At 45.7% G+C, this 24,876-nt stretch overlaps 2 protein-coding genes across 4 annotated transcripts in view; one reads left to right on the top strand and one right to left on the bottom strand.

Annotated features, from left to right (window-relative positions):
* Positions 1 to 74: 74 nt before the first annotated feature.
* Positions 75 to 23,197, bottom strand: TPMT (thiopurine S-methyltransferase). Of its 3 annotated transcripts, XM_085051806.1 has the most exons (9): positions 23,077 to 23,197; positions 22,490 to 22,650; positions 21,620 to 21,712; positions 20,436 to 20,568; positions 19,895 to 19,947; positions 15,931 to 16,005; positions 15,192 to 15,277; positions 14,172 to 14,216; positions 13,260 to 13,394 (listed from the first exon to the last, which is right to left on the bottom strand). In XM_085051806.1, the coding sequence occupies exons 2-9, from the start codon at positions 22,627 to 22,629 to the stop codon at positions 13,279 to 13,281; spliced, it is 741 nt and encodes a 246-aa protein (XP_084907932.1). In that variant the 5' UTR covers positions 22,630 to 22,650; positions 23,077 to 23,197; the 3' UTR covers positions 13,260 to 13,278. The 3 variants fall into 3 exon arrangements, with proteins under 3 accessions (XP_084907931.1, XP_084907932.1, XP_084907930.1); XM_085051805.1 differs by lacking the exons at positions 13,260 to 13,394; positions 23,077 to 23,197 and adding an exon at positions 75 to 650 and having other exon boundaries at positions 22,490 to 22,882; XM_085051804.1 differs by lacking the exons at positions 15,931 to 16,005; positions 23,077 to 23,197 and having other exon boundaries at positions 22,490 to 22,885.
* Positions 23,133 to 24,876, top strand: part of KDM1B (lysine demethylase 1B) — a 27,470-nt gene continuing 25,726 nt past the window's right edge. Inside the window, exons 1-2 of the mRNA XM_085051787.1 lie at positions 23,133 to 23,238; positions 23,408 to 23,474. The gene's annotated coding sequence lies outside the window, so the exon portion shown is untranslated. The remainder of the gene's footprint in view (positions 23,239 to 23,407; positions 23,475 to 24,876) is intronic.

The raw sequence follows: 24,876 nt of genomic DNA, 5'->3' as shown, positions 1-24,876 counted from the left end.
CACCCACCAGAACATTCAGATGTCCACCGGCATGCTCAAATAGCCACAAGAATAGTCAAGTACCCGCCAGAATATTCATATACACACCAGATTCTTACAGACATCCAGTTACCAAGTTACCATACCACTACTAGCTCTACTTATGCCCCAACCCCCAGAGTAAGGAGTTAAGCCACAATTTCACTCTCTCATGGAATCACTGAATGGTTTGAGTTGGAAGGGACCTTGAAGATTATCTAGTTCCAATCCCCCTTCCCATGGGCAGGAATGACCAGTATAGCCCAGGTTGCTGGGAGCCCATCAAACCTGGCCTTAAACACTTCCAGGGATGGGGCATCCACAGCTTCTCTGGGCAACCTGTTCTGGTCTCACCACCCTTGCACTAAGGATTTCTTCTTAATATATCACCCAAACCTACCCTCTGTCAGTTTTAAGCCATTTTCACTTGTCTCTTCACTATATGCCCTTGTAAAAAGTCTCTCTCCAGTTCTCTTACCGGCCCTTCAGGTACTGGAAGGCTGCTCTAAGGTCTCCCCAGAGCCTTCTCCAGGCTGAACCACTCCAGCTCTCTCAACCCATCTTCATAGGAGATGTGCTCCATCCCTCTGAACATCTTTATTTCATTGGATTTCTCCTGCTGTTTTGGGAAACTTTAAGAAACACAACAAAAATAATTACACTCGGTACTAGTAGATACATTTCTCAGGTAAGTACACACGTCTTGTAAGGTGCAGCGTGTGCTTGTTCTGCAAGGTGTATTTACAGTGTATTCTCAGAGTAATTTCAGGGTAAACACAGAGAACCATCTTACGCGTCCTAAAATGGCTTGTTTGGCATGTGGCATTGCTCTTGCCAGGCTGTCGCATGCCTGGGAGTCCTGAGCAGGACACCACAGAGCATGTGGCAGCCTCGTGCCAAGCACCTGGCCTTTTGTGGCTATCACATATCTGGAAGTCTGAGATAAACTTCAGCAGCTCTCATGTTGCATCAGGAAAAGCTTTCTGGATTGAAAGAAGGAGATGCTTTAACCTGGTAGCTGCAGTACACGCCAGGAGTGAAAACAAAGCCAGCAGCTCCCAGCTTGCACTGGCCCACTGGCTATACCCCTTCTTCTCTCTGTCAACCCAAACTTGAAACACAAGTATCTACAAGCAATATTGAGTGTCCCAATGGGCTGTGGGTGTGGGGACTGCTGTGCTAAAACCATCAGACCCATTTGCAGCTGTTGGGGGTTGAGAATTTCTTCCCATTCCAGTTACTATGCAACAAATGGTTGGGTGTTTTAGGGCTATCAAGTCTTTTGTAAAAGACAAAGGTATGCTTGGGAGGGGCATGGTAAGGGAAGAGCCAGCCCTGGGAACCTCTCTCTCGAGGTCCGGACGCGGAGGGGAGAGGCTGCTGGCTCTCTGCTTTCCAGCTGCCACCAGAGGAAATCCAACTTTCTCTTCTCTTCGCCTGGCTGGGTGAGCTTTGATTCAACCTTTCTTCCCACGGGGAAGGGCACGTTTTCCCCCCCCACCCCGGGCTGCGTTCCCTCGTGGCTGCTGCCGGGAGAGTCCCGCGGCCCCTGCTGCCCGCCCCAGAGAGAGAGAGAGAGAGAGAGGCGGCGCCCGCTTCTGCTGCCCTGCTTTTCTCGCTGCTCCGAGCTGCTTGGCTGCCCTCCGCGTTTCCTCGGCCTGTTCCGCCAGTACAGCTTCCCCGACGCTGACCTGACCCTGCGCCACAGCGCCACCTGCAGCCGCTCGGGAGTCATCGCACCTGACCTGGCCGGCCGGGAGCTCAACAGCGCCCCTGCTGCTTGCAACCGTGATTGCACCACACGGGAGAAGGCTCAGCAGCTCACGTTATTTGCTGTCTGGTTTTTTTTCTGGTTCTAGTTGTGGTTTGCTATTATTGTTATTGTTTGTTTATAGATACTAGTAAAGAACTGATACTCCTTTTTCCCATACCTTTGCCTGAAAGCCCTTGATTTACCAAAATTAAATAATTCAGAGGGAGGAGGGGAAGAAAATCACATCCTCTGCTCTAGGGGAAGGTTCAACCTCTCTTGGCAGACACCTGTCTTTCAAACCAAGACAGCAGCTCTAGGATTACAGCACTCTAAAAAGCCCCATGGCTTTTACTCGCCTTCTATTCTTGATGAATAGAATACACCACATTGCACTCATAGCTTCCCTTTCAAAATAAGCTGCAAAAGGGGAGAAGTTCCCATGCTCTGTCACCCTCAAAGCAGAGAAGTTTTTCCTCATATTCAGATGGAATTTCCTGTGTTTCAGTTTGTGCCTGTTGCCCCTTGGCCTGTACCTGAGCACCACTGAAAAGTCTGGTCCCATCCTCTGGTCAGCTGCCCTTAAAGATATTCATAAGCACTGATGAGTTCCTTCTCAGTTGCCTCCTCTCCAGGACAAACAATCCCAGCTCTCTCAGCCTTTTCTCATAAGCAAGATGCTCCAGTCCCCCAGCCATCTTTATAGTCCTCTGCTGTACCCATGCCAGAGTGTTGAGGTTTCTCTTGTACCGAGCAGCCCAGAACTGGACAGCACTCCAGATGTGGCCTCACCAGGGCTGAGTACACGGGCATGATCACCTCCCTTGACCTGTTGATCACACTCTTCCTAATGCACCCTAATGCACCACTGGCCTTTTTGGCCACAAGGCCGCACTGCTGGCTAACTTGTTGATCACCAGTCTTATAAATTAGGTCTCAAAAAGCTAATCAGAGACGTGGATCTAATTAAAAAGAATTTATTAATTAAAAAGCAAGCAGGTATCAGCCAAACAGCGCTGGGCGGCTGGGTGAGTCTCCTGCTGCACCCACGGCACCGCACCCCATGGTTACAAGTTACCTTCTTTTATACTTTTTTGTATTTCCCTCCCCTTGTGTCCCCTCGTAGGCTTTGATTGGCGTTTCTTTGTGAGTCTTGATTGGCCGCTGAGTCGTCTAGGCTGGTGTGCTCTGCATTGTGGTTGCTGCTGGGCATAGTCCTCACTGTGGGGTTGCGCAGGCTCCTGGTGGGGGCTGTGCCAAGGCTAGGCTGCCTTGTGGCTGCCTCGTGGGGGGTTGTGCAAAGGCACTTACAAACATAACAGCTTGCTTTAAAACAGAAACTATCTTTATAAAGGCAGAACTTAACAAAAGTAAAGAACATCTTTCTTAAACGATTTGTGAACTACCCCTAGGATTTATCACAATTTCCCCCCCTTTTCTCTTATGTTCATTTAGTTTACGAAATCGTTTTAAGAACAGTGGTGCAAAGAACTGAACGTAGTTTTTACTTGAATTAAGTGACTTAACTTCTATACTGATAAGTCAGCATCACTGCTGAGGGCTAGGCCCTCATTATTACTATTAATTGGGATGGTTTCGTATTGTGTTTTGATGAGCACTAGGTGTGCTGCTTTTAAGCAGCCTCTGTGTGCTCCCAGCTCCGAGGTGGAGTGCTAGAGTGTTTGTTTTGTTATGCTGATGGAGCAGCGTGCTGTGATTGCTGAGCAAGAGTGCTAACAAGCTGTGGTTTTTATGACAGCTGTGTGGATGATGATCCAGATCTTTCTGTTTTTGTTGTCTTTGAAAATCACCAATCTGATTTTTACCACTTGAATTCTATAGGTTAGCACTTAGGTAGTTATCAGTTTTTGTTAGTGTTACGGTTTCACAGTTTTAATATGGACAATGATATTTACTTGGCCAGTTGCAGTAGCTTTTTCTTGGGTTGGATGCTAGGTACATATAAAAGTTTCTCACACTGTGCTTATAGCTCTTAATAAAGGAACTCAGGTGTAGTTTAAAGCTGGGTGCTCGTAGCTCTATTACTCTTTTACTTTTGAGCACTGCGAATGTGTCTATGTTATAGACTATTTAAAGGGCTGCTGTGGATGTGTCTGAATCAAAGTGCTGCAGGATACTGAGCAATGTAAAACAGGCTAATATCAAGGTTATATATAATATTGGTAAGGTTCTAGTGGGGGACCTCATTGCTTTTGATGTTTTAAATAAAGCCAGATTGTTCCCCAATTTGGCTGGCAAACACCCCAGTTTACTCTGCTCTGTGGAAAGGGAGCTCAAGGTCATGATCCCAGGTTTTGTTCTCACTCTCGATTTCCCTCTGCTTCGCTCGTTGACCAGGTTGCCTCTGGCCACAGGGATATCCTTCTTCACAGCAGCAAGGGATTTCTTCAGGGAACCCATAGGTTTCCACCCGCTGTTTTCAGCGGATCTTATAACTGTTCCAGTTCTTATGTTTAACTGCTTTTCCTCCGGGAGGTAGGTATATAAGCTCGACTCTGCATTCGCTCCCAATAAGTTCGGCTGCTAAGGGTTTGGGTTCATTGGAATGGTAACAGTACAACCCGGGGTGAATGCCTTGGGCAAAGATCTCCCACCATTCTTTAGACCCTTTTTCTAATCTGCCCAGGTTAACTGCCAATTGTAACATTTGCATTGTGTCATCTCTTTTAGCTTTATAGCAAGGGAGGTAAACCCCCGATGGGGGTGTCCCTCGCCTGCAATGGGTCCACCACTTTTCCTTGCATACTTTGCAAACAAAGCACACAAAAGGATAACAATTGCAATCAACATTATAGCATTTAACTACATAGTTTTGTGCATATTGACCAAAAGTGTACCCTGATCTATGACTGTGGGTAGGCTTCTTTAGACAAATGTTAACAGGATGCATACTGATTATAGGAAAGTTATTGCTTTTTGAGTCTTAGCTTTAAATCTTCAGGTTGCTGTGACGAGATGATTTGCTACGTTAGATCTCAGGTGAGTTTCTTTACACAGCTGGCGTGAGTTTATTCTTTCTCAGCGGTTCTTATGGCAGACTCTCGTCTAATCAGTCCCAGGGGTTCGGGCAACCGAACTTGAATCCCTCTCCACCACTTTTTCGCTCCCAGGGGTCCAACCAGGACTTGACTTCCTTCCTTTCAGCAGTTTGCACGACAGATTCAGTATTGAATGAAGATAGTTAACACTGTGCTCATCTTCTGCAAAATGATGTGGACCACACTACTTAGTGCATTTAGTCTCTAACTGGTAGTAAGGCAGAAGGGAAACAATTTTAAACAATGCATTTGACTGAACACAATTCCAGTAATAATAAAACTTCTCCAGTTATACAAAATCTTTGCTCTTATACATCCAACTGCATGGTATTCAAATCAAATGGTCATTTACAATCAACCATGTCAGTCAGGAATCTGTACCAAGAAAAGAAAACCACTAAAATCTGGTTATTAAACATCAGTGAGTGATATGTTTAACTCAAAGTTTAACTGTGCTTTTTTCAAATATTTAAACAAACCATTAAATCAGTAAACCAAATCAACTTCAGAGTTAAAGCTGATTCTTCCAGCTCACTGTCTGGGTAACGGGCACATGGAACATCTGAAACAAACTATTAAATTAGTAAACTAAATCAACTTCAGAATTAAAGCTGATCCTTCCAGCTCACTGTCTGGGTAACGGGGCACATGGAACATCTGCTTCTACAGGCACAGTCTTTTAGCAGCAGGAGCAACCTGAATGCCCTGGATTCATCTTCTCTTTTCACCCTGACCCTGCTTGTCAGGTGCTGTGATTCCATTCACTTCTGAAGGGCACAGAGTGTCCCTTCTGTTTACATCTGGAGTGCATTATCTGAGACTATGATTCTTTCTTTTCTACTTAAATTAAACTTGTGATGTTAGACACACAGATTTGTAGGCTTCTTTTAAACAACAACAAAAGCATAAAAAAAATTACAAACTAAAGTAGACAATTGCTGGCATGAAGCATTACCTTTCTTGAAACTAAACAAACAGCCAACAGCAATCAGTAAATTGGTGAATTTTAACATAAATTTAAACCTCAGTAATTTCTGCTTTTTCCTTTATTTGTAGCCTAATGCTTAATTTAATCATGAGATCTCATCTCAACAAATTAAATTCAACTTCTGGTAATAGTATTAATGTTCTTAACCCTAATTTAGAGCATTTTAAATGGTACATCTTTAATTACGGGTACTCTAAAAGGCTCTGGTTTTGCCCCAATCACTTGTACTGTGTCTTTGGAAATTCTGTACTCTAATAGCAAAGACTGAATCGTTGGGTTTTCAGCTCTTGAGTTCACAAGGAACTTAAATTCTTGTCGCTGGGGTCTTAATCTTTATCAAGGGCTTGGTGGTCTAATGTGACTCCAGCAAATAGAGCTCCTGACACCCTTAATTTTTAGCAAACATTTTCTCATCAGCAATCTTCTGTCTACAAGTTCTTTTCAAATGCTCTGGTTTCTGGCAGTAAAAACACACAACTTTGCCTATGTCTTTGCCTTCTCTTTTTTTGTGGAGGGTTAAACTCTCTCTCAGTTCGTAAGCTCTCAGACCGAAGAAACTTCTCTCGTAAGCTCTCAGGTCTCGCATGTTAACCCGATCTTGTGGGTTTTGGTTATCCCAATTGGGCTGCTGTAACGGCCATTTTACAACTAATGGGACTTTGTGGATGTTGATTATCTCAAACTTGCATACCTGCTGTCTTAATTTATTGTGATAATAGCTGCAAGTTCCCCACACCCCTTTCTTAACGACTGTACTTGTCACCTATTGTCCTGCCTTCCCTACTCCACATAGTCCTAGCCACGCCCCCAGTTTTCCCTATTGGTTCCTGTACCCTAACCCCACGTGGCCCTGGCCACTCCCTCGGGTTTCCCCTATTGGTTCCTGTACTCCTAACTCCGCCCCTGTACCTCCCCTGTACCCAGAGGTCACTGGGCCTGTGTGCTGTCCCTGCCCCTCTCTGTTTCCCTATAAAACCCCTTACCCTCCGCCATCTTGCTGTCTATGCTCCACGTGTTGTTTATGCTCCACATGTGCTGAGCATGTGAGGCCTTCGCCCTCGAGGCATCTCTGCCTCGGGGAGGTCGTTGGCCTCTGCTGCACCATGCGAATAAACATCTTCCATGGACACAACGCATAGACCCTCCTTGCCTCCTTTATCATCGCCGGTTGTGGAAGCAGACGAACCAGAGCTAGCCTTATGGCTCCCCGGCCGGTGAGAGCGCAGTGTCCAGCCCTGGGACAGAGGGTTTGGAGCACTGAGGCGCTGAACTGAGCTGGGTAGAGAAGCTCTAGGGTAAAGTCTGCTGTAACATCCTCCTAAACCGCAACAAATGGCGCCCAACGTGGGGCAGAAGCCACCCTGGAAAGCATCCCCCTGCAGCCGCAACTGCGGCAGGGGAGTAGTCGCATTTGGGAAGCCATTTCCCCGACGAGAAGCTTGCATTCAGCGAGAAGACCGAAGGGGCGGCCGGTAGCCTCTGGAAAAAAGTCGCGCTTTTCAAGGAGGTCGGCTGAACGGCGGTGGACCATCCCGAGTGCTTTTTTTTTGATTCTCCGTGCTTGGTAAGCCCTCTGGAAAGCCCCTTGGGAGGGGAGCCGGTGAAGGCCTGGTCGGCTTGGTATGGGAGTCCCTTTTTTCTTTTTAGTTTGTTCTTTTTGCCTCGGGGTGGGTGGAGGGTTAGAGGTGGTGTCTTGTCGAGGTGAAGGGAGTCACGCTCCATGCGAAATCTCGACAAGAAAAAACCCACTTCTAACAAGGGGAGACCTAAGTTTTGTGCCCCCATTTTGGGAGAAATTTTTCTTATAAAATTAGACATATTTTATAAGGAATGGGGAATCAGCTGTTGTGTGGGAAGTTTTTGCGCGCGAGAGATAAAGTAAACTAATCTGTGTTTTGTTTTATTTAGTTATCTGGCAGTGAAAAACCCTTGTTCTCTCCCTAATAAGCACCTTCCCCTGCATGTATCCCCCAACATGGTGCCGGCCATGTGTTGGTGACACCTCCTCCTCCACCAGCTCGTGCTCCCCCTCTGTCTCTCAGGAGACAGCTGATCGTATGTTTTTCAGCCTCTCCTGTCCCTTTCCCGGGTTAGAACTGATCACTCTAACTCGAGATCCCTGCTAACCTCCTTTCCTGTGCCCCAAACCTCAGCCGACCTGACTCCACGTGTTTTCCAATATGGCGCCGGCCGCATGGTCAGGCACGCCATGTTGTCTTCTTCCCCTTGAAATTTTCCCGGGCTTGCCAAAGCCCTGCTCCCTGCATCCCTCGTGTTCCGTTGTAGCCCCTCCCCCCGCGTCGGTGGGCGCTCTCTTCGGTTACAGATCCTTCCCCATCTGAGTGTTTCTCTGCGGTGTGGGCCCCTCCTCCCATCCTCCCAGGTGTTCCCTCTCAGCCAGAAGCAGCTATGGCCTGGCTGGGAGCGGAGCAGCACCTCCAGTTGCCTGCGGCAAGCTCGGAGGAGCCGGTGGGGCTGCACCTCTAGCTCCCCGCGGCAGACACTGCCCCCAGAGCCTAGTGGAGCTGCGCCAGAGCAGTCCCTGAAGCTGTGCTGCCGTCCGGCCGTGCTGGAGCCTAGTGGAACTGTTCCAGACACAGCAGAGCCACAGCAGGGAAGAGCTGTGTATCACCCAGTGGAGCTGCACTGCGTCCAAAGTTTTCTCCCTCTCCTAAGCTGAGAAAGACTTCGGTGACAACCCCGTTGCTGCTGCAAACCCTGCCTTCATCTTAGCAGCCCCAGCAAAAGAAAAACAGACTACAAACATGACTGCAGTCCGAAAATTCAGCCTGTACTGAATTCCAACATCAAAATCAGCCAGCTGCATCATCGTTTTCCCCATACTCACAGCAAAACTAATTTTGTCATTGCTTTACATTATGTTGTTTTACCATTTTCCTGTTGTTTAAAAATTTGCTATGAAAGCTTTTAGGAAAAGCCTTTCCTTCTTTAATTTAGTAAAAAATGGGGAAATATTGTGATAATAGCTGCAAGTTCCCCACACCCCTTTCTTAACAACTGTACTTGTCACCTATTGTCCTGCCTTCCCTACTCCACATAGTCCTAGCCACGCCCCCAGTTTTCCCTATTGGTTCCTGTACCCTAACCCCACGTGGCCCTGGCCACTCCCTCGGGTTTCCCCTATTGGTTCCTGTACTCCTAACTCCGCCCCTGTACCTCCCCTGAACCCAGAGGTCACTGGGCCTGTGTGCTGTCCCTGCCCCTCTCTGTTTCCCTATAAAACCCCTTACCCTCCGCCATCTTGCTGTCTATGCTCCATGTGTGTTTATGCTCCACATGTGCTGAGCATGTGAGGCCTTCGCCCTCGAGGCATCTCTGCCTCGGGGAGGTCGTTGGCCTCTGCTGCACCATGCGAATAAACATCTTCCAAGGACACAACGCATAGACCCTCCTCGCCTCCTTTATCATCGCCGGTTGTGGAAGCAGACGAACCAGAGCTAGCCTTATGGCTCCCCGGCCGGTGAGAGCGCAGTGTCCAGCCCTGGGACAGAGGGTTTGGAGCACTGAGGCGCTGAACTGAGCTGGGTAGAGAAGCTCTAGGGTAAAGTCTGCTGTAACATCCTCCAAAACCGCAACATTAATTATATGCTTTTCTTTTGCTGTGAACGAGATGCTTAAAGTTGATTGTAACTCATCCCAGGTATAGATATTTGGGCTTAGGAACTGATCTACCCTTTCTGCTACTCCGAGAGGGTTTTTTAAAAGATGTTTTATCTCTTTTTTTTTTAAATTCACGGACATCTATGGAGTTTAGAGGAATTGCCACATATTTTATGCCAGGTGCTTCCCAACCCCCCTGTTGGTTCACCACCTCCACAGTCACCTCCCCTAGGGGATATAGGTTGCGAGCTCTGCTCTGGGTTACCGGGCCTCGTGAGACACCACCCTCGTCTCCAGACAGGGGGTTCCCCTGATCTCCAGGAGATAGTGGCTCCGCCCTTCCCCCCTGCGCCTGATCTGGCAGAGCTGAAGGAGGTTCTGCCGCTCTCCCCTGCACCTGATCCAGCAGAGCTGAAGGGGGCTCTGCCCTTCCCCCCTGCGCCTGATCTGGCAGAGCTGAAGGAGGTTCTGCCCCTCTCCCCTGCGCCTGATCCAGCAGAGCTGAAGGGGGCTCTGCCCTTCCCCCCTGCGCCTGATCTGGCAGAGCTGTAAGGGGGGATGGCACGCATGCTGGGGGTGAATCAGCAGATTTTTTTCGTTTATCTTTCTTTTGAAGCATAAACACCCCTGCTCTTTTCATATTAGGGAGCTAGAGAGCTGCATAGTCACTCTCTTCCTGATTGAACGATTTCTTACTGTTAACCCAAATGTTCAATGCTTGGCACACAGATTCTTCATCTGATCCAAATACAAGCTAATACAAAGAGTCTGGTCTAATTTGCTTTTTTCCTCAGACCACCATACAATAATGTATCATTTTACTTTCACTCTTCCCCTGTTTCCGAGGGTCGTCAGCTTAATAATTGAGTAGCCTTCCCAACGGACTATCAGGAGGGATATCCGGGAGTTTTGCACCCCCACCCATGGAACTAGAGGCCTTGCTACACCTCTGCACCATCTTCCGGAGTGCCCTCACACACGCACACACACGAGTCCTCTCTGTTGGGGCCTACTGGAGAGCCCGCACTTGTGTCGCCTCTCTGTGGGCGTCTCACACACTCGCATTGCCTCTCTGTGGGCATCTCACACACTCACATCGCCTCTCTGTGGGCGTCTCACACACTCGCATTGCCTCTCTGTGGGCATCTCACACACTCACATCGCCTCTCTGTGGGCATCTCACACACTCACATCGCCTCTCTGTGGGCGTCTCACACACTGCACTCCGGGAAAACCACCCCGACCACGTAAGACCCTAGTGTGTTTCTGTACTCACACCCCGTTGTCCGGCGTCTTGTGGTCTTCGTGCACGAACTTTCAGGGGTTTCTAACCCTTGGCTGATACCTGGAATTGAGGTTCGTCGGGTAGAGGCGCCCGTGAAGTGCCCCCTCCAGGCCGTCAAATCACGACGGGGCGCCTCCCTTTGGGGGACTCCAGGGGAAGACCCCGATCCGAGTCACGGCACCAATTTCTTATAAATTAGGTCTCAAAAAGCTAATCAGAGACGTGGATCTAATTAAAAAGAATTTATTAATTAAAAAGCAAGCAGGTATCAGCCAAACAGCGCTGGGCGGCTGGGTGAGTCTCCTGCTGCACCCACGGCACCGCACCCCATGGTTACAAGTTACCTTCTTTTATACTTTTTTGTATTTCCCTCCCCTTGTGTCCCCTCGTAGGCTTTGATTGGCGTTTCTTTGTGAGTCTTGATTGGCCGCTGAGTCGTCTAGGCTGGTGTGCTCTGCATTGTGGTTGCTGCTGGGCATAGTCCTCACTGTGGGGTTGCGCAGGCTCCTGGTGGGGGTTGTGCCAAGGCTAGGCTGCCTTGTGGCTGCCTCGTGGGGGGTTGTGCAAAGGCACTTACAAACATAACAGCTTGCTTTAAAACAGAAACTATCTTTATAAAGGCAGAACTTAACAAAAGTAAAGAACATCTTTCTTAAACGATTTGTGAACTACACTTGGGATTTATCACAACCAGGACTCCCAGGTCCTTCTCCACAAAGCTGCTTTCCAGGAGGCCAGCCCCCAGCCTGTGCTGGTGCCCTGGGTTTTTCTTCCCCTGGTGCCAGACTCTGCCCTTGCCTTCATTGAACTTCACTAGGTTCCTCTGCCTGGCTCCTGTGCCTGTCCAGGTCTTGGTGCATGGCAGCACAGCACTTTGGTGTGTCAGTCACTCCCCCTAGTTTTGTATAATCAGCAGACTTACTGCAGGTATGCTCTGTCCCTTCATCCAGATCATTGATTAATAAAGTGAACATGACTGGACCAGTACTGACCCCTGGGAACACTGCTTGCTACAGCCCTCCAACTAGACTGATCACAACACTGAGCTCTGCCACTCAGCCAGTTCTCAATCTACCTCACTGTACACTAAGCCAGACCATTTCACTTGGTGAATCCATGTTGACTACTCCACATAACCTTTTCCTTCACGTGTTTAGAGATGACATCCAGGATGGGTTGTTCCAAGGATGAAGGTGAGGTTAACTGGCCCAAGGTTTCCTTGGTCCTCCTTGCCCTTTTTGAAGACTGGAAGGACACTGGTTTTCCTCCAGTCCTCAGGCACACCTCCTGTACTTCATGACCTTTCAGAGATGATGGAGGACCGCTTAGCAGTAACACCTGCAGCTCCCCCAGCACTCTTTGAACCCTCTCACCCTACAAGTCCTGTTGGTTTTCTGTTGGGGTGGATAATACCACCTCAGGAACTGCTGGGGAGCTGAGTGGTTCCAATACAGCAGAACTCCACTGGTGGAAGCCATCTTAGCCTTCCCCCTGGAGAACATGATGGTTCCTCCCCAAATTATGTAAATCCCCCCAGCTGTAACCTAACCCCTGATTCCATCCCTTCCTCCTCCCATTGGTTGTGGTGTTCCCCCCGCCTCCTCTCCCCTGACCCTCCAGCCATCCCTTTAAATGTAGACGGCTGGGGTGTCTCACCCTCTTTCACGCTGGAACCCTTCAGAATAAATCCCTGGAACCTCCAGTTGACTGAGCGCCCTGAGTTCTTTGTCTCTGGTGACGCACGAGTTATCCAACTCCGTGGGTGAGTGAGAATATGTGCCTTACACCGGCACGGGTGTGAGAAGGGCTTTTCTGTACAGCACCAGGCAGTGCTGGCTGGAGTGATCTCTCGATAGCCATAGAGACACTTTCGGTAAACGCAGAGGCCTGGTTCCACCCCTCCTCCCCCTCCGCATTAGTTTTCCTGCCCATAGCTGTGCTTTCAAATGATGGAGCAGCACACCTGTGGGCAACTGCCAGGACATTTTCTGCCCATACTCTCCCCTTTACTGTCATCCAGTCTACTTCCCTCCAGCCTTTCTTGCATGATGGTAATTTCCACTTGGCAGCTGCTGGCTTGCCTTGCTCACTCACTGCCAGCTCTTAATTTGATGTATATTCACAGGGATGGAGAGAACCAACTTGCAGCAGCTCCCCACCTCTCTCTGCCCAGCCTGGTGCAAGGCCAGCACCCCCAAAACCAGTGTTTGAATCACAGCTACCACTGCTCCCAGGGCTGCCAGCTAACAAGGCCGACCTGCAGAGTCCCAGGCAGACAGCATCGACCAGCAATGGCTGAAAAGGAACAGGAACATTTCTTTCTCACAGCTCTTATGATTTGGATTGACATGGAAGAAAAAGATACACTTTAATAATGATTGTTTGTGTATGGAGTTTAAGAAAAGCTGTTCACATCACAAGACAGTAAAGGCAGCTGTGTAGGAGAGCTGACTTGGTAAGCAAAATGGAAAAAAACCTGCTTTAAGAATGTCCCATTTTAAAATGTGAGAAGTAAGTAAAACCAAGATGGGAGGCAAGTTATTTTAACTAATTTTAATCAAGCTACAAACTTTAGTATATATAGCACCTCCAGAAAATAATCTAGTCCCCACTGTCTATGCCTCTCTGAGAAGTCATTGACTTTTTCAAGGCACTTAATTTCACAGCAGTTGCCTGAAAAGGAGGTAAGAATAACAACTTAGTGAATGATTAGTCAATGAAAAATGCCAACTATCCAGTCAAAAACCTAAAAATCTTATAAACAGATTTCCTCACAAACCCTAACACAATGACACAAATGCATTGGGGGAAAATTATCTGTCTCTTTTGCACTGGGATGCAACTGTCTATGCCAATGACTCACTACACACAAACACTGTGGGAATCTCAGAAAGTTGTAAATTTAAAAGCGAGACATTACAGTGCATCAGGAGGAACTCTTAAAATTAAATTCCTGACACAGCTCCAAATTTCATTATTTTATGGATTTGAGTTGTACATTTTTAGCATTTTCTTTGAGTGTCATGTTACTTTTCTTCTTTGTCACAAAAGTACAGCAGAAACTATAGCACTGGTAGGACTTGTATTAAAACCAAGGCAACTGGTCAATGAGGTGCAGACCAAGACAAAATGGTCAAATGGGATTCTAAGACTGCAGCTACAGGATTACTGAGTGCAGTATGAATCCTGGGAGAATAAGAAGACACCAAAGGGATACAAGAAACCTGGGTTTTCTTCATATCTCTTGAAGAACAGAGAAAATCCCTGTGGCTTGACAGCAAAATCCCAGTGGCTAAATGGTATTTATTTTTCCCAGTATTTTTCCATGACTCCAGCCCTTAGATAAGCAGCAAATGACTGTATCACTTGTCACAGGGCAAGGTAGAGGCATATAAACATCTTTACGTGTTTTGGAAAAACCTCCCAAGGGTTAGCTGAAATTTTACTCACCAAACAAACTTTTAATTTCAGATTCAGGAACATAAAATGGTGGGCCTGAAAGAAAAGGGGTGAAGCTAATTAGAGAGGAGACAATGAGAAGAAGACAAAATTGACACAGCAGTAGGAGAGCCAGTCCCTTCATTCACAGCACCTGGCCTGTAATTGGGCCCCAGGGTGTAGCACCATCAGCAGGAATCAGAAAGCTTATCCAGGAACTTGTGGCACCTTGGTGGGCCAGACAGCTGCAGGTGTTACTGCTGCTCCATCTCCAGCTGCAGCAGGGAATCACGAATGTGACATGGATACAACCACTCTCAGTGTGCTGTGAGAATCCAGTCTACAGTCTCTTTACAGTACAATGGCATGATTAAAGCTAAAAGCTGAGCAAATGTGAGAGGGAAAGCAATGAATTAAACTATCGCTGCCTGTGATAACAAAACCTATTTTTTGGGGGGATAATTATGCTGAAGGGCCCAAAAGTAGCAAAAAACCCCTTTCATTTGTGAGTTAGTATTAACAAAACAATCTCATACTTCAGTACATAATATAAAAAGTATGAAAGGAAAAAATACCTTATGACTTTACAGAATTTCACCTCTTCCAAGTACATTCAGAGCATGGTAGAGCTGACAGAGAGGCCCAAGATGGGCAACACATTGGGTTGCAAATACTGGATAAACAGCATGAAGCTGATGTTCTTGGGAGTGTTTCAAGCTCCCGAGGCCAGACAGGATGTTATTAAGTGCTCACACTTCCAGCTTCATTATAAAAGCCACACTTACAGTTTCATTTCATTGTTCATGTACTGTCCTCAACCTACCCTTAGCATATCTGAATGCTAGAGAAAAACCAAATTCAGTCTCAAGCTTGGTCAACATCTACACTTTTTAACACACAGTTTTACTGGTGTGATCAGTTAACAAAGCTATGCAGATGAAAAACTCGGGGAAGATACTAATACATCTACTCTATCTATATACAATTTATATTAAAGCAAAATCGCAACATGAACAGTACCAGAGTTCTCACCTTTGTGTTTGTTTGGATCATATGAAACTCTAACAAGGAGATATGAAGAATTTTTCTCCACTAGGCTGACCATCAAACTGGCATAGCTAGAAGGAAAAAATTATACTTTATTATTTTTGTAAAGCATTTAAGCAAAACATTCAAATATTCAACAAAATGCATTTCTATGCAGGCAGAATTTGAACTGAACTGCACAACTGACCAAGCAAAACTTAGTATGAATTTCAGGAGCATGAAATTTCTGCTACATATGAAAACCATCAAATAAAGGTTATATTTATTCCTCATAAACAAGCATTTATCCTTTTTTTGCACATTCAACTCAAGATTAACAGACAAACCAAGTACTCATCTGTCAAACCAAGTCTAGAATATGATACACATTACAGTTACTGATCTCTAAAAATTATTGTGAATTTATGATTATGTATCTTTTTAAAAATCCCGGGAGTTGGTTCAAACTAAATTTGGGCTGCTAATAGGCAAGAACAAAAATTTGGAATCAAGGAGAGTGAAGGGTTGGAACAAACCACTTATATTCCCACCAAGAGGCAGAGTGGCTTCCCAAAGGAAGTTCACAAATCTAGAGTACAGCATTCTGCAACTGCAGCAGATGCTTGTGGTGGAGAAGATGTGTAGGTTAGTGCTTTAAATAAAGAAGGACTCATCAACAAGTCATAGAATCAAAAACTTGTCACAGATACATCAGAGAAAGACAATAACAATACAATTTACTAACCGCTGTCTGTCACGTGGATTCACGGCTACAAGAGCTCCTCTGTCCCAAACCCCATCAAACTTGCCAACTATTGAGCTATAAGGAGATAAGTAAAAGGCTTAAAAGTAGTAAAAAGGCACTTTCATCTTTATTCAGATACTTCTGTGAAGCCACAAAGATTCTGTAGCTAGTGGTGCAGATTCCTCAGCACCTTTTTGTTATGGTGCGGCATTTTCATAATCCAAACCAATGTGATCTGGAACTCAAGAAACCCTCCTGGTTCTTGGTCCTGCTGTGACAGCAAAGAGATGTTGGAATTGGTCAGTGTTTGCCCATCATTTAAGGGATGCTGAGACATGGCAGGGAGGAAGGAATGTAGTTTTAACACATGAAGGCTACAAGTCGGTGTTCAGTAACCACACCCTGCTGTCTAACATGCACTCAGCACATCTACAGTTCTTGACCACCTGCTACAACCCATGCATGATTTCAGGAAGGTGCCTTGCTGCTTTACTATCATTGAACTCAGCACATTCAGTAACTTTAGACACCTGAATTCCCAGCTATGTGCCCAGGACAGTTAGCTTCAGCTTGCAATTCGTTTAATGCTAGAAAAGCTAAGTTATGCTGCTGCTTGCCTCGGTGTAACACTGCTGCAGACACTAGTTTTGTTTCTGGATATGCTGGCAAATGGCTTCAGTGACCACCCAAAACCTGCAAGTGGGCAAGACTATCAAGAAATGCCTTTACTGATGGGTGAGCAGTCTGGGTGACACTAAAGATAAGAATAGTCATCTGATAAGGAAGAGCCTTGTTTTTGGTAATTGTTAAAATATGAGGTTAGACAGTAAGGTAGTAACAGTATATATTGCATAATTTTAAAGAAACTTTGAATAAGTTTACTTAGAAAAATATGGCATGGAATTGTGCAATACCTTTCTGCCTGCTGGGCAGGTGTCAAAGTCCAATTGCATCACCTCTGTCTTCATTTCTGTAATGGTTTTGGCTGGGTTACCTTTCTTCATAGTAGCTTGCATGGGGTTGTGTTGGGTTTGGGCCTGAAATAATGTTGATAGCACACTGACAATTTAGTTACTGCTGAGCAGCACTTACCCAGCACCAACACCTTTTCTGCTCCTCACACTGTGACACCAGTGAGTAGGCTAAAGTGCACAAGAATGCACAAGAAACTGGGTGGGAATACAGCAGGCAGAGCTGACCCAAACCAAGCAAAGGGATATTCCAGACCATCTGGCTTCATCCTCAGCAATAAAGCTGGGTGGGAGGTTGGTGGATTGGGGCACTGCTTGGGGACTGGCTGGGCATCAGGTTCTTGGTTGGTGGTGGGCAACTGCTTTCATTTGCACCACTTGTCTTTCTTGGGTTTTATTTTCCTCTCTTTTTGGTTGTTCTTTTTTGTGGTTTTTTTTCTTACAACTTAAAAAAATTATTTTTAATTATTAAACTGTTTCATCTCCATGCATATGTTTATTTCTCACTTTTACCTTTTTGATTTTCCCCCACCATCTTGTGGTGGGGGGAATGGGCAAGCAGCTGTGTGGTACTTAGCTCCCAGCCAGAATTAAAACATGAGAACTTCTCTCTGCCCACTGCTATTTTCATTGCAGTGGCATTGCTAAGTCTCTGGCATTTAACCAACAAGCTGATCCTGTATTTCCCACTCTACTGTGATGAGACATGATAACACTTCCAAGTGCTGACTTCTTTCAAAGTTTGCCAAGTCTAAGCATCTGATTTAAATAACCAGCCTCAAAACTGAAAGGAGATTTTTAAAGAGACAGTTAAACAAGCAATGGACATGCAGGACACAAAGGAAAGTTTAGTGGGGCAGGTAACAAACTTGATCTTCTGAGGCTTGGACGCAGTTCTCTTCTCTGCGTAGCTGAGTCTGCTGTGTGACTTTAGGCAAGCCACTGAAGTTTTCTGCACTTGGTTTTTCTTCCCAACTCTAATCTGGTCTAACTGGAATGGCAGTGGCAGTGGCTCCATACAGCATTTGACGTACTTTACTCCCCAGTGATTTCATCAGGGCCTACAGACATCCCAGGCTGCAGGCAGGCTCATGTTGTGGCCTTGCCCCAGTCCTGGTCTCCTGGCTGCCCAGATCTCAGGACCTGCTGAGTGCCTGGGTGCTCCTTGCCTCTCTGCACATCCAATTTCCTTCAGAACACAATAAAACCATGAGGAAAAGGTCAAAAAGGCACACAGCTATCTTTCATCCTGCTGTGGAGTGAGGATGAAACTAAGGTATTAGGAAGCACTTCCCTTGGGTGTACCTTTCACTGTATCACACTGCTATGTGTTTACACCGCATTCAGCATGGGTAATGTACTACTACAACTAACAAAATTTAACATGTAAATCAGAAATTCACATATCTTCAGAAAACTCACTGGATTTAAGAGTAAACTTGGGGGCTTCTATCTCTGCATAAGTTTAATAATTTCAGTTAACGCAGTTTTTTACTTTTTTTTAAGTCTTGCAGCCATAATTGTATTAGGAGGTACAATGATTGTGTAATGTTTTACATATGTCCCAGAATTCCCAGAAAGAGCAGTAATTCCTGTTACTCTTTAACCAGCAAGAGTCTTTGAAATGTCCCATTCTAACAAAGGTCAGGAGCACATCTGAGTTTTCTTCTAATGAATGCTAGGCTAATGAAGATCAAAGGGACCTGTTAGTAGGCCAGCCTCAGCAAGAGAGAAATAAGTTTAATTTCCATAATTACTGGGTAATTAATCAAATTGTCTGTACACAGAAACTAGAAGTGTTTGTGCATTTTTCTAGTCCCAGGTATCTGCTGACGGCTGTTGGGAATACAGTTCATTCTGCATCCAGAATGTCTATCTGCTAATTTATTTTGTGGATGACAAACTATGTACTGGATCCAGTGACAGGCACTGAAATTCTCACTAACTACCTAATTTTGTTTATTTCAAAGTATTATTTCACCATGCTGTGATGGAACTTACATGTTTCACCAGGCTACTTGCTACAAAACTTGTGACTGAATTTTTCAAAAATTTCTGAGAAGCTTAAGAAATCCCTGGGCAACTTGTCAACTCACAGCAAGAAGGATTTATAGGGATCTACAGTGTAGGAAGTAGCCACACTGGAGGGGCAAGGCAGGGAAGAAACCAGGCAGTATCTACAAAAACACATTCATATACAGCCCTTCTGTTCGACATTTTGCAGGTCTAGTTCCATAAACACTATTCAAATCAACTGGCGTCAGCTGCAGCAGCAGAAGTCTTAGTCATAGTCTATTGTCTGAAAGACTTAAGACTCAAGTAACGAATACTCCTCCTTGCAGTGTTTTGGCAGATTGAAAAAAAAAAAGACCATATAGTACACACTATGTTCTGGTGTCCTGAACTACCTATTGCGCCTGTATATGTACTAGTTCTGGAAAGCCCATTGGAGTAAAGTAAACTTTATCTCCTTCTTACTGAAGCGCCATGGAACAAATCCTTGTGCCTGACAGTTGTTTGTAAAAAGCGCAAAAAACCACTAAAAGCTTCACCAAAAACTTATAATCTAGGTAAAATCACATCTGAGTAAGAACTGCAAGAGAAGGGAACTATTGCGCTAAGACATATACTCTTTACTTTTACTAAGCTACTCCGAGTAAGGCATTGTGCAAGAGTTTCGCTTCATAGAATTCATCAATAACGTTAAAGACAATTTGGTTTTACTGTAAAAGCAAATATGTTTTTCTATAACTTTCACAGAATGGCTTGGAATAAGAAGCCCATTTAAAGATAATTAGTTGTCATCCTTAACAATCAACAATGGAATTAGGCTTTTGTTGGAGATTGGCTATTCACATTTCTCAAGCAAGTTAATATGAGTTTTCTTGACAGGACCTGACAAATCTTTGTCTGATTCAAATAAAATAATAATATTGGACACTATTAATACATATTTGATTATGGAAATTGTAAAACTCAATGAGTATTCCTACCTGGACAAATCATAAATACTGCAGCAGTAGAGGGAAATGTTGCCAGAGGTACTCTACAATAAAAGGCAAAGGAAACAATCCATATCAGCAAACTATCTTCAAATATGCACTCATACATATATATTTACTCTTCATATCTTAAAATCTACCCATACACTATTAAAAAAACAAATTTTAAAAATACATTTACGTGTAATGGGGTAAAAAGTAAGAAACATTTTTAGTTTTAATTTACTGAGGTAACTCTTCTGATCCTCTCCAGGGAGGTTCTAATCTATCAAGGCATGCAACTGTCCAATTTTAAAATACCTTCCTTGTACATTCAGGTGCTTCACTGTCATAGGAGGGCCAAAGTAGTAAATTTAGAAGAATAACTTCTCAGCCCAAAAATACAAGTCAGAGCTTCCTTTCAGACCTCTTCAGGAGAGGTGAATGATTACCAGTAAAACAGAGGTATAAAAGCAGAATTACTTGTTTGCTTAGTTATGCCTTCATTGCATGATTAACCACACCAGATCATTTGACAACGCAGGAGACATACCTGGAACATTTTTGCTCCTGAAATCTCGGGCACTGGCTCCTCACAATAAGGCAGACTGTGCTCTGAAAAAAATTCCTTCACCGCTTGCTCACTGACTTCCACACCAACAACACTATGTCCCATGTCTGCCAGCCTGCACACAAAAGAGAGAGGTCCCGTGTTTACGTGAGGTCCACAGGTTGAGCAAAATGTGTATCTCCCACGCATCATCTATTCATTAGGGAAATCCTAGTTTTAGGATGCCCTGATATGTCTGACCCTGACTTTCTGAAGTGTTCACATTATACTGAACACCTCCCTTCCATGATCTGAGCTTAAATTAGCACCACTCAGCATACAGTTGACATGGATTAACATGCTTTTAGATTGAATGAATTATTCATTTATTCCTCCGAACTAGATTAAAACAGAGGTGATGACACTGAGAAACTGTCCATTTCGGAAAGATGCTGTGCTCTGAACTGAGGTGACTGAGGCTCAATGTCCATCCAGCTGCCTCTGTGGCTTGGCAGGAATGGGCAGCGAGGGAGGTGTGGTAAACTCTGCACGGCTACAGCTCAGTACAACAGCAACGTGTGTCAGAGCCCAGAGTCAACCTAGAAAGTAGTTACTGTGATAGCTGGAGCTAGCTGGATTACTTGAGGATGGAGTTCACTTTTTCATTTGTGCTCATTCCCTCCAAGAAAAAACACTGGCTTATATAGGCCCTAATTATAAATACCCACCCCCTCCAAAAAAAAGGTAAAAGTAAAATATGAAGTATAAAAAAAGAGGCAGTTACATTTAGCCCAAATCATTTACACTTCCAGAGTGACATGCCACGTGGTTTCTTGAAAATGTTGTCTGGCACAACTGATCTAATTGAGAGCAATTTAAATTGGCATTGCTACCAAAAGCAGCAGTGGTAAGGGCACTGCTTCAGTCACTCTCTCCATCTTAATTCAGCATTCCCCAAGCTGAACTTGAGACAACCAGGAGGACTTTCAGGTTAGTCCTTATCCTTTCTGTTTATGCTACTACACAAAACACCAGCTTCTTCCTCCCTTCAGCTTCCAGTGAAGCTGCTTTCTTAACAGTGGAGATGCGGCACATTTCCATTGGCCAACATAAGGTTGGGAATTCCCCCTCTCCCTCCCTCCTCCCCACATCAAAAAAGATTTTTGCACTTATTATCTGTATTTTACCATTTCATCTCTACTGCTTTACCACAAAGTGGGAAAAATATCCTCAATCCACTCCTGCCATTCAAAAGAACATGCAGATACTTCTGGAGGAGCCTGCAGAAGAACAGACATGTTTTACTGAACTCTGTGAGTATTTGTGCTGCCACATGAAAAGCCAAGTGTTATACACTATGCCAGGTAGCACAAAAACTCCATGACAGCACACAGATTATTAGCTCAACCTGTTTCATGCCATTAGAAATAAAAATATAAAATAAAAACATTCACCTTCCATTTACATAGAAAGAAAGTAAATTTCATGTCATTGAAAAATTAACACATTTCTGTTTGTTCTATTTTCTGTTTTCTTTGCAAGTAAACAACCCAACCAACCCACCTCTAAGAGGGCCGTACCAGATTTTAAACAGAATGACTATTAAACTTCTGTATCAATCAAATCACTTCTACAGGTCTTGAAAGACTATAGAATCAGGTTTCCTTTCTTAGGTCCTTGTCTTTTAGTGCACAGTAGTTGCTCTGATGCCCTCTGCACATTGTTTCAATCCCCAGTTTCATAACATGAACTATAGTGCAAAGCTTCTCTATCAGAAAATTTAAGATTTTTTAGCTAAACTCTCCAAGCTTTAAGGTTTAAAACCAAATTCAAGAATAAAAGCTTTAAATTCATTTCAATACTTTTCTTTCTCTGTCCTTTGACAAATGCAGGTCACAAAAATATCTGTATTTATTTTAGTTGCAAGCTGTGCCCATGTAAGATAATCTGCTTCTTGCAAATGTTCCATTTTCATTTAAGAGTTTCTCAAATGAACCACATTACTCATCTCATAGCATTTCTTAAAACAGCTTAGTCAGAAAAGTGAAGTCACGTACGGATGCCCTTGTTCCTTGTGAAACCCGATGTTACCCATTTCCCATTTTTGTAGCCATTCCTCTTCTGTCACCACTCTCTCTTTCTGTGACCCAACATCAGAGTCTTCCAGGAGCCCGGATGCATCCGCTGAGCGGTCCATGTCTTCAGGGAGTGCCTGCAGCTGGGGAAAAAAAGGGAGAAAAATTACCCCCACCCAATGCATAGTTTGGCTCTTACGTCTTCGAATCGGACAAAAATTTAGTAGCTCTCAAGAGATCACAGTTTGGTGCCAGCTGCAGTGTAGCTGTGCCGAAAGCGACAGAGCACTCAGCAGTCTGGCGACTGATGGCTTCGGCCAGAGCCCGTTTCCCGGGACGAGAGCGGCTGAACGCGCCCTGCTCAAGCACTACCGGACGGTCGGTGACCTCCCTTTTCGCACCCATCGGGAAGGTCCCCTAGCCCTGCAATCAAGGAAGGAGATGCCGACACTTCTCTCATGTGAAAGTCGCGGGCAGAAGGCGGGGGCGAGCGGCTGCTCGGGGCCGGGGGACGGCTCCCCTCAGCGTCCCCCTCAGCACCCCCGCCCGGGCAGCAGCAGCCGCGGTACCTGCGCGGCCGCGGGTCCCAGAGCGCGGCGGGGCCGGGGCGGCCCCTCCCCGCCCTCCCCCTCGCCACGCACCGCGGAGAGCGGAAGCGGCGGTAGGAGGAGGCGGGCTGAGGGCGCACGGCACCGGGGAGGAGGAGGATGGGGGTGGGGATGGCGGCGGCGGTGAGTGACTCCCTCCCTCAGCTGCAGCGCCCAGCGCGGGGTCGCCTGACCTCTCCCCGGGGTGGCGGGGCAGGTGTCAGCGCTGCCCCCGTCCTCACCTCCCCGCCTCTCTCTTCCTTCCCCCTTCTCTCTCTCCTTCCCCTTCTCCACCCTTTTTCTCCCGCAGCAGCTCTAGCAAGAGGCGGCGCGGACACGCGTGGATGTGGTCTCCGTCCCCCGAGCGCCCCGGCCCCGAGGTGAGTTCCAGGCTCCGTCCGCAGCGCCTGCCCCTCCGCCGCCCAGCACCCCCGGGACTGCCCCCGCCGGGTCCTGGGGGCTACTCTGTCCCGGGGGCTCCCAGGGCCCGGGGCTGCCCCTCGGGACCCCCGCCTGCCGCCAGCTGTCACAGCCGCGGCCTGGGGCGGACGCTGTCAGCCGCTGCCGGCGGGGCTGGGCGCTGCCGTTTTACTCGGGCTGAGTTTTAGAGGTGTGTGCACTCCCCGTGCTAATCACGCTGCTCTCGCTTCCTCTCCGACTCTGACAGTGTGTATCTGTGTGGTTTCTTTTTTTTAAATTTTTTTTGTTCCCCAAAGACCAACTTGCTGCCAACTCTGCAGGTAAACCCCACAAAGCTTTCCGATATAGGCCACGCATTACAGATGGATGAAACGTTATCGAATGTGACAGCGCATTATGCATCTCTCTCTCCTTTAAAGGGCTTATTTGCTCAGCCAGTAAGATGTCTAGAGGATAGGATGCAAACTCATGTAAAGCTTAGTAGAGTAAGCCATGTTTGCTTGTTCTCTAAACATTTTTCGGTTTTTGGGGAAGTGTTTTTTGGTTTGGGAGGGGAAGTGGGGACAAAGTGTCATACAGTTGATCTCTTTTTCTCCCTTTCTATCCGCTTCCCTCTTACACCTCCCATAGTGCTTACAGCAAAAATATGTCCGTGGTTCTGTACAACTGACCTCTGCCTTTCAAAATGGGAGGCCTCTCCAAGTCTGAAATATTTTTACCAAATTTCCTAGTGATTAATAACTGACACTTTTTCTACCCCCTTACACGCAACGAGAAAGCTGTATGTTCTTTTACCTTCTTGGATGAAAGGGCCCCACAGTAGTCGCAGACTGTGATCACCTGATGGTCACCAAAATGAGTCACTTTGCTCAGCACTCCTTGCTCAGTTGAAAGCCTCTGACTGTAAGGACCATGACATGTCGGAATGATTATTTACTGTCAGAAGCTAAGGTGATACACAGAAATACTATTGCACCACTGATCCATAAGGAAAGCTCTAGGGGGGAAAAAAGCCCCCATTTTCTGGAGTATTATGCAGCAGTTTATGGAAATCTCATGTAAATGAAACTGGTTGGTTTCCTTTACTCTCCAACCTCATCCACCCCCATAGAGTGGTAAGTTACAGTGAAGTGATGCTATTTTTTTTTTTTTTCAGATAATAGAGATTGACTTAATAATTTTCTTCCTACCTCTAGCTAGTTGTAATTGGAGGGGATACATGCAAGAAACAAAGTTTAATTTTGTACTGGGTTCTTTGAATGAATTTTTCACTTATGGGGATATCCTCATGCGACTTCTCTTCCTCTCTCAAATAATTTCTTCTGTCTTGAGAGGAGAATGAAGCACCGGTTTACTTGACTT

This window comes from Lichenostomus cassidix, chromosome 2 (genome assembly GCF_008360975.1).
Source record: "Lichenostomus cassidix isolate B80296 chromosome 2, HeHo_3.0, whole genome shotgun sequence".
Taxonomy (NCBI): domain Eukaryota; kingdom Metazoa; phylum Chordata; class Aves; order Passeriformes; family Meliphagidae; genus Lichenostomus; species Lichenostomus cassidix.
This window is presented reverse-complemented; position numbering and strand designations above follow the sequence as displayed.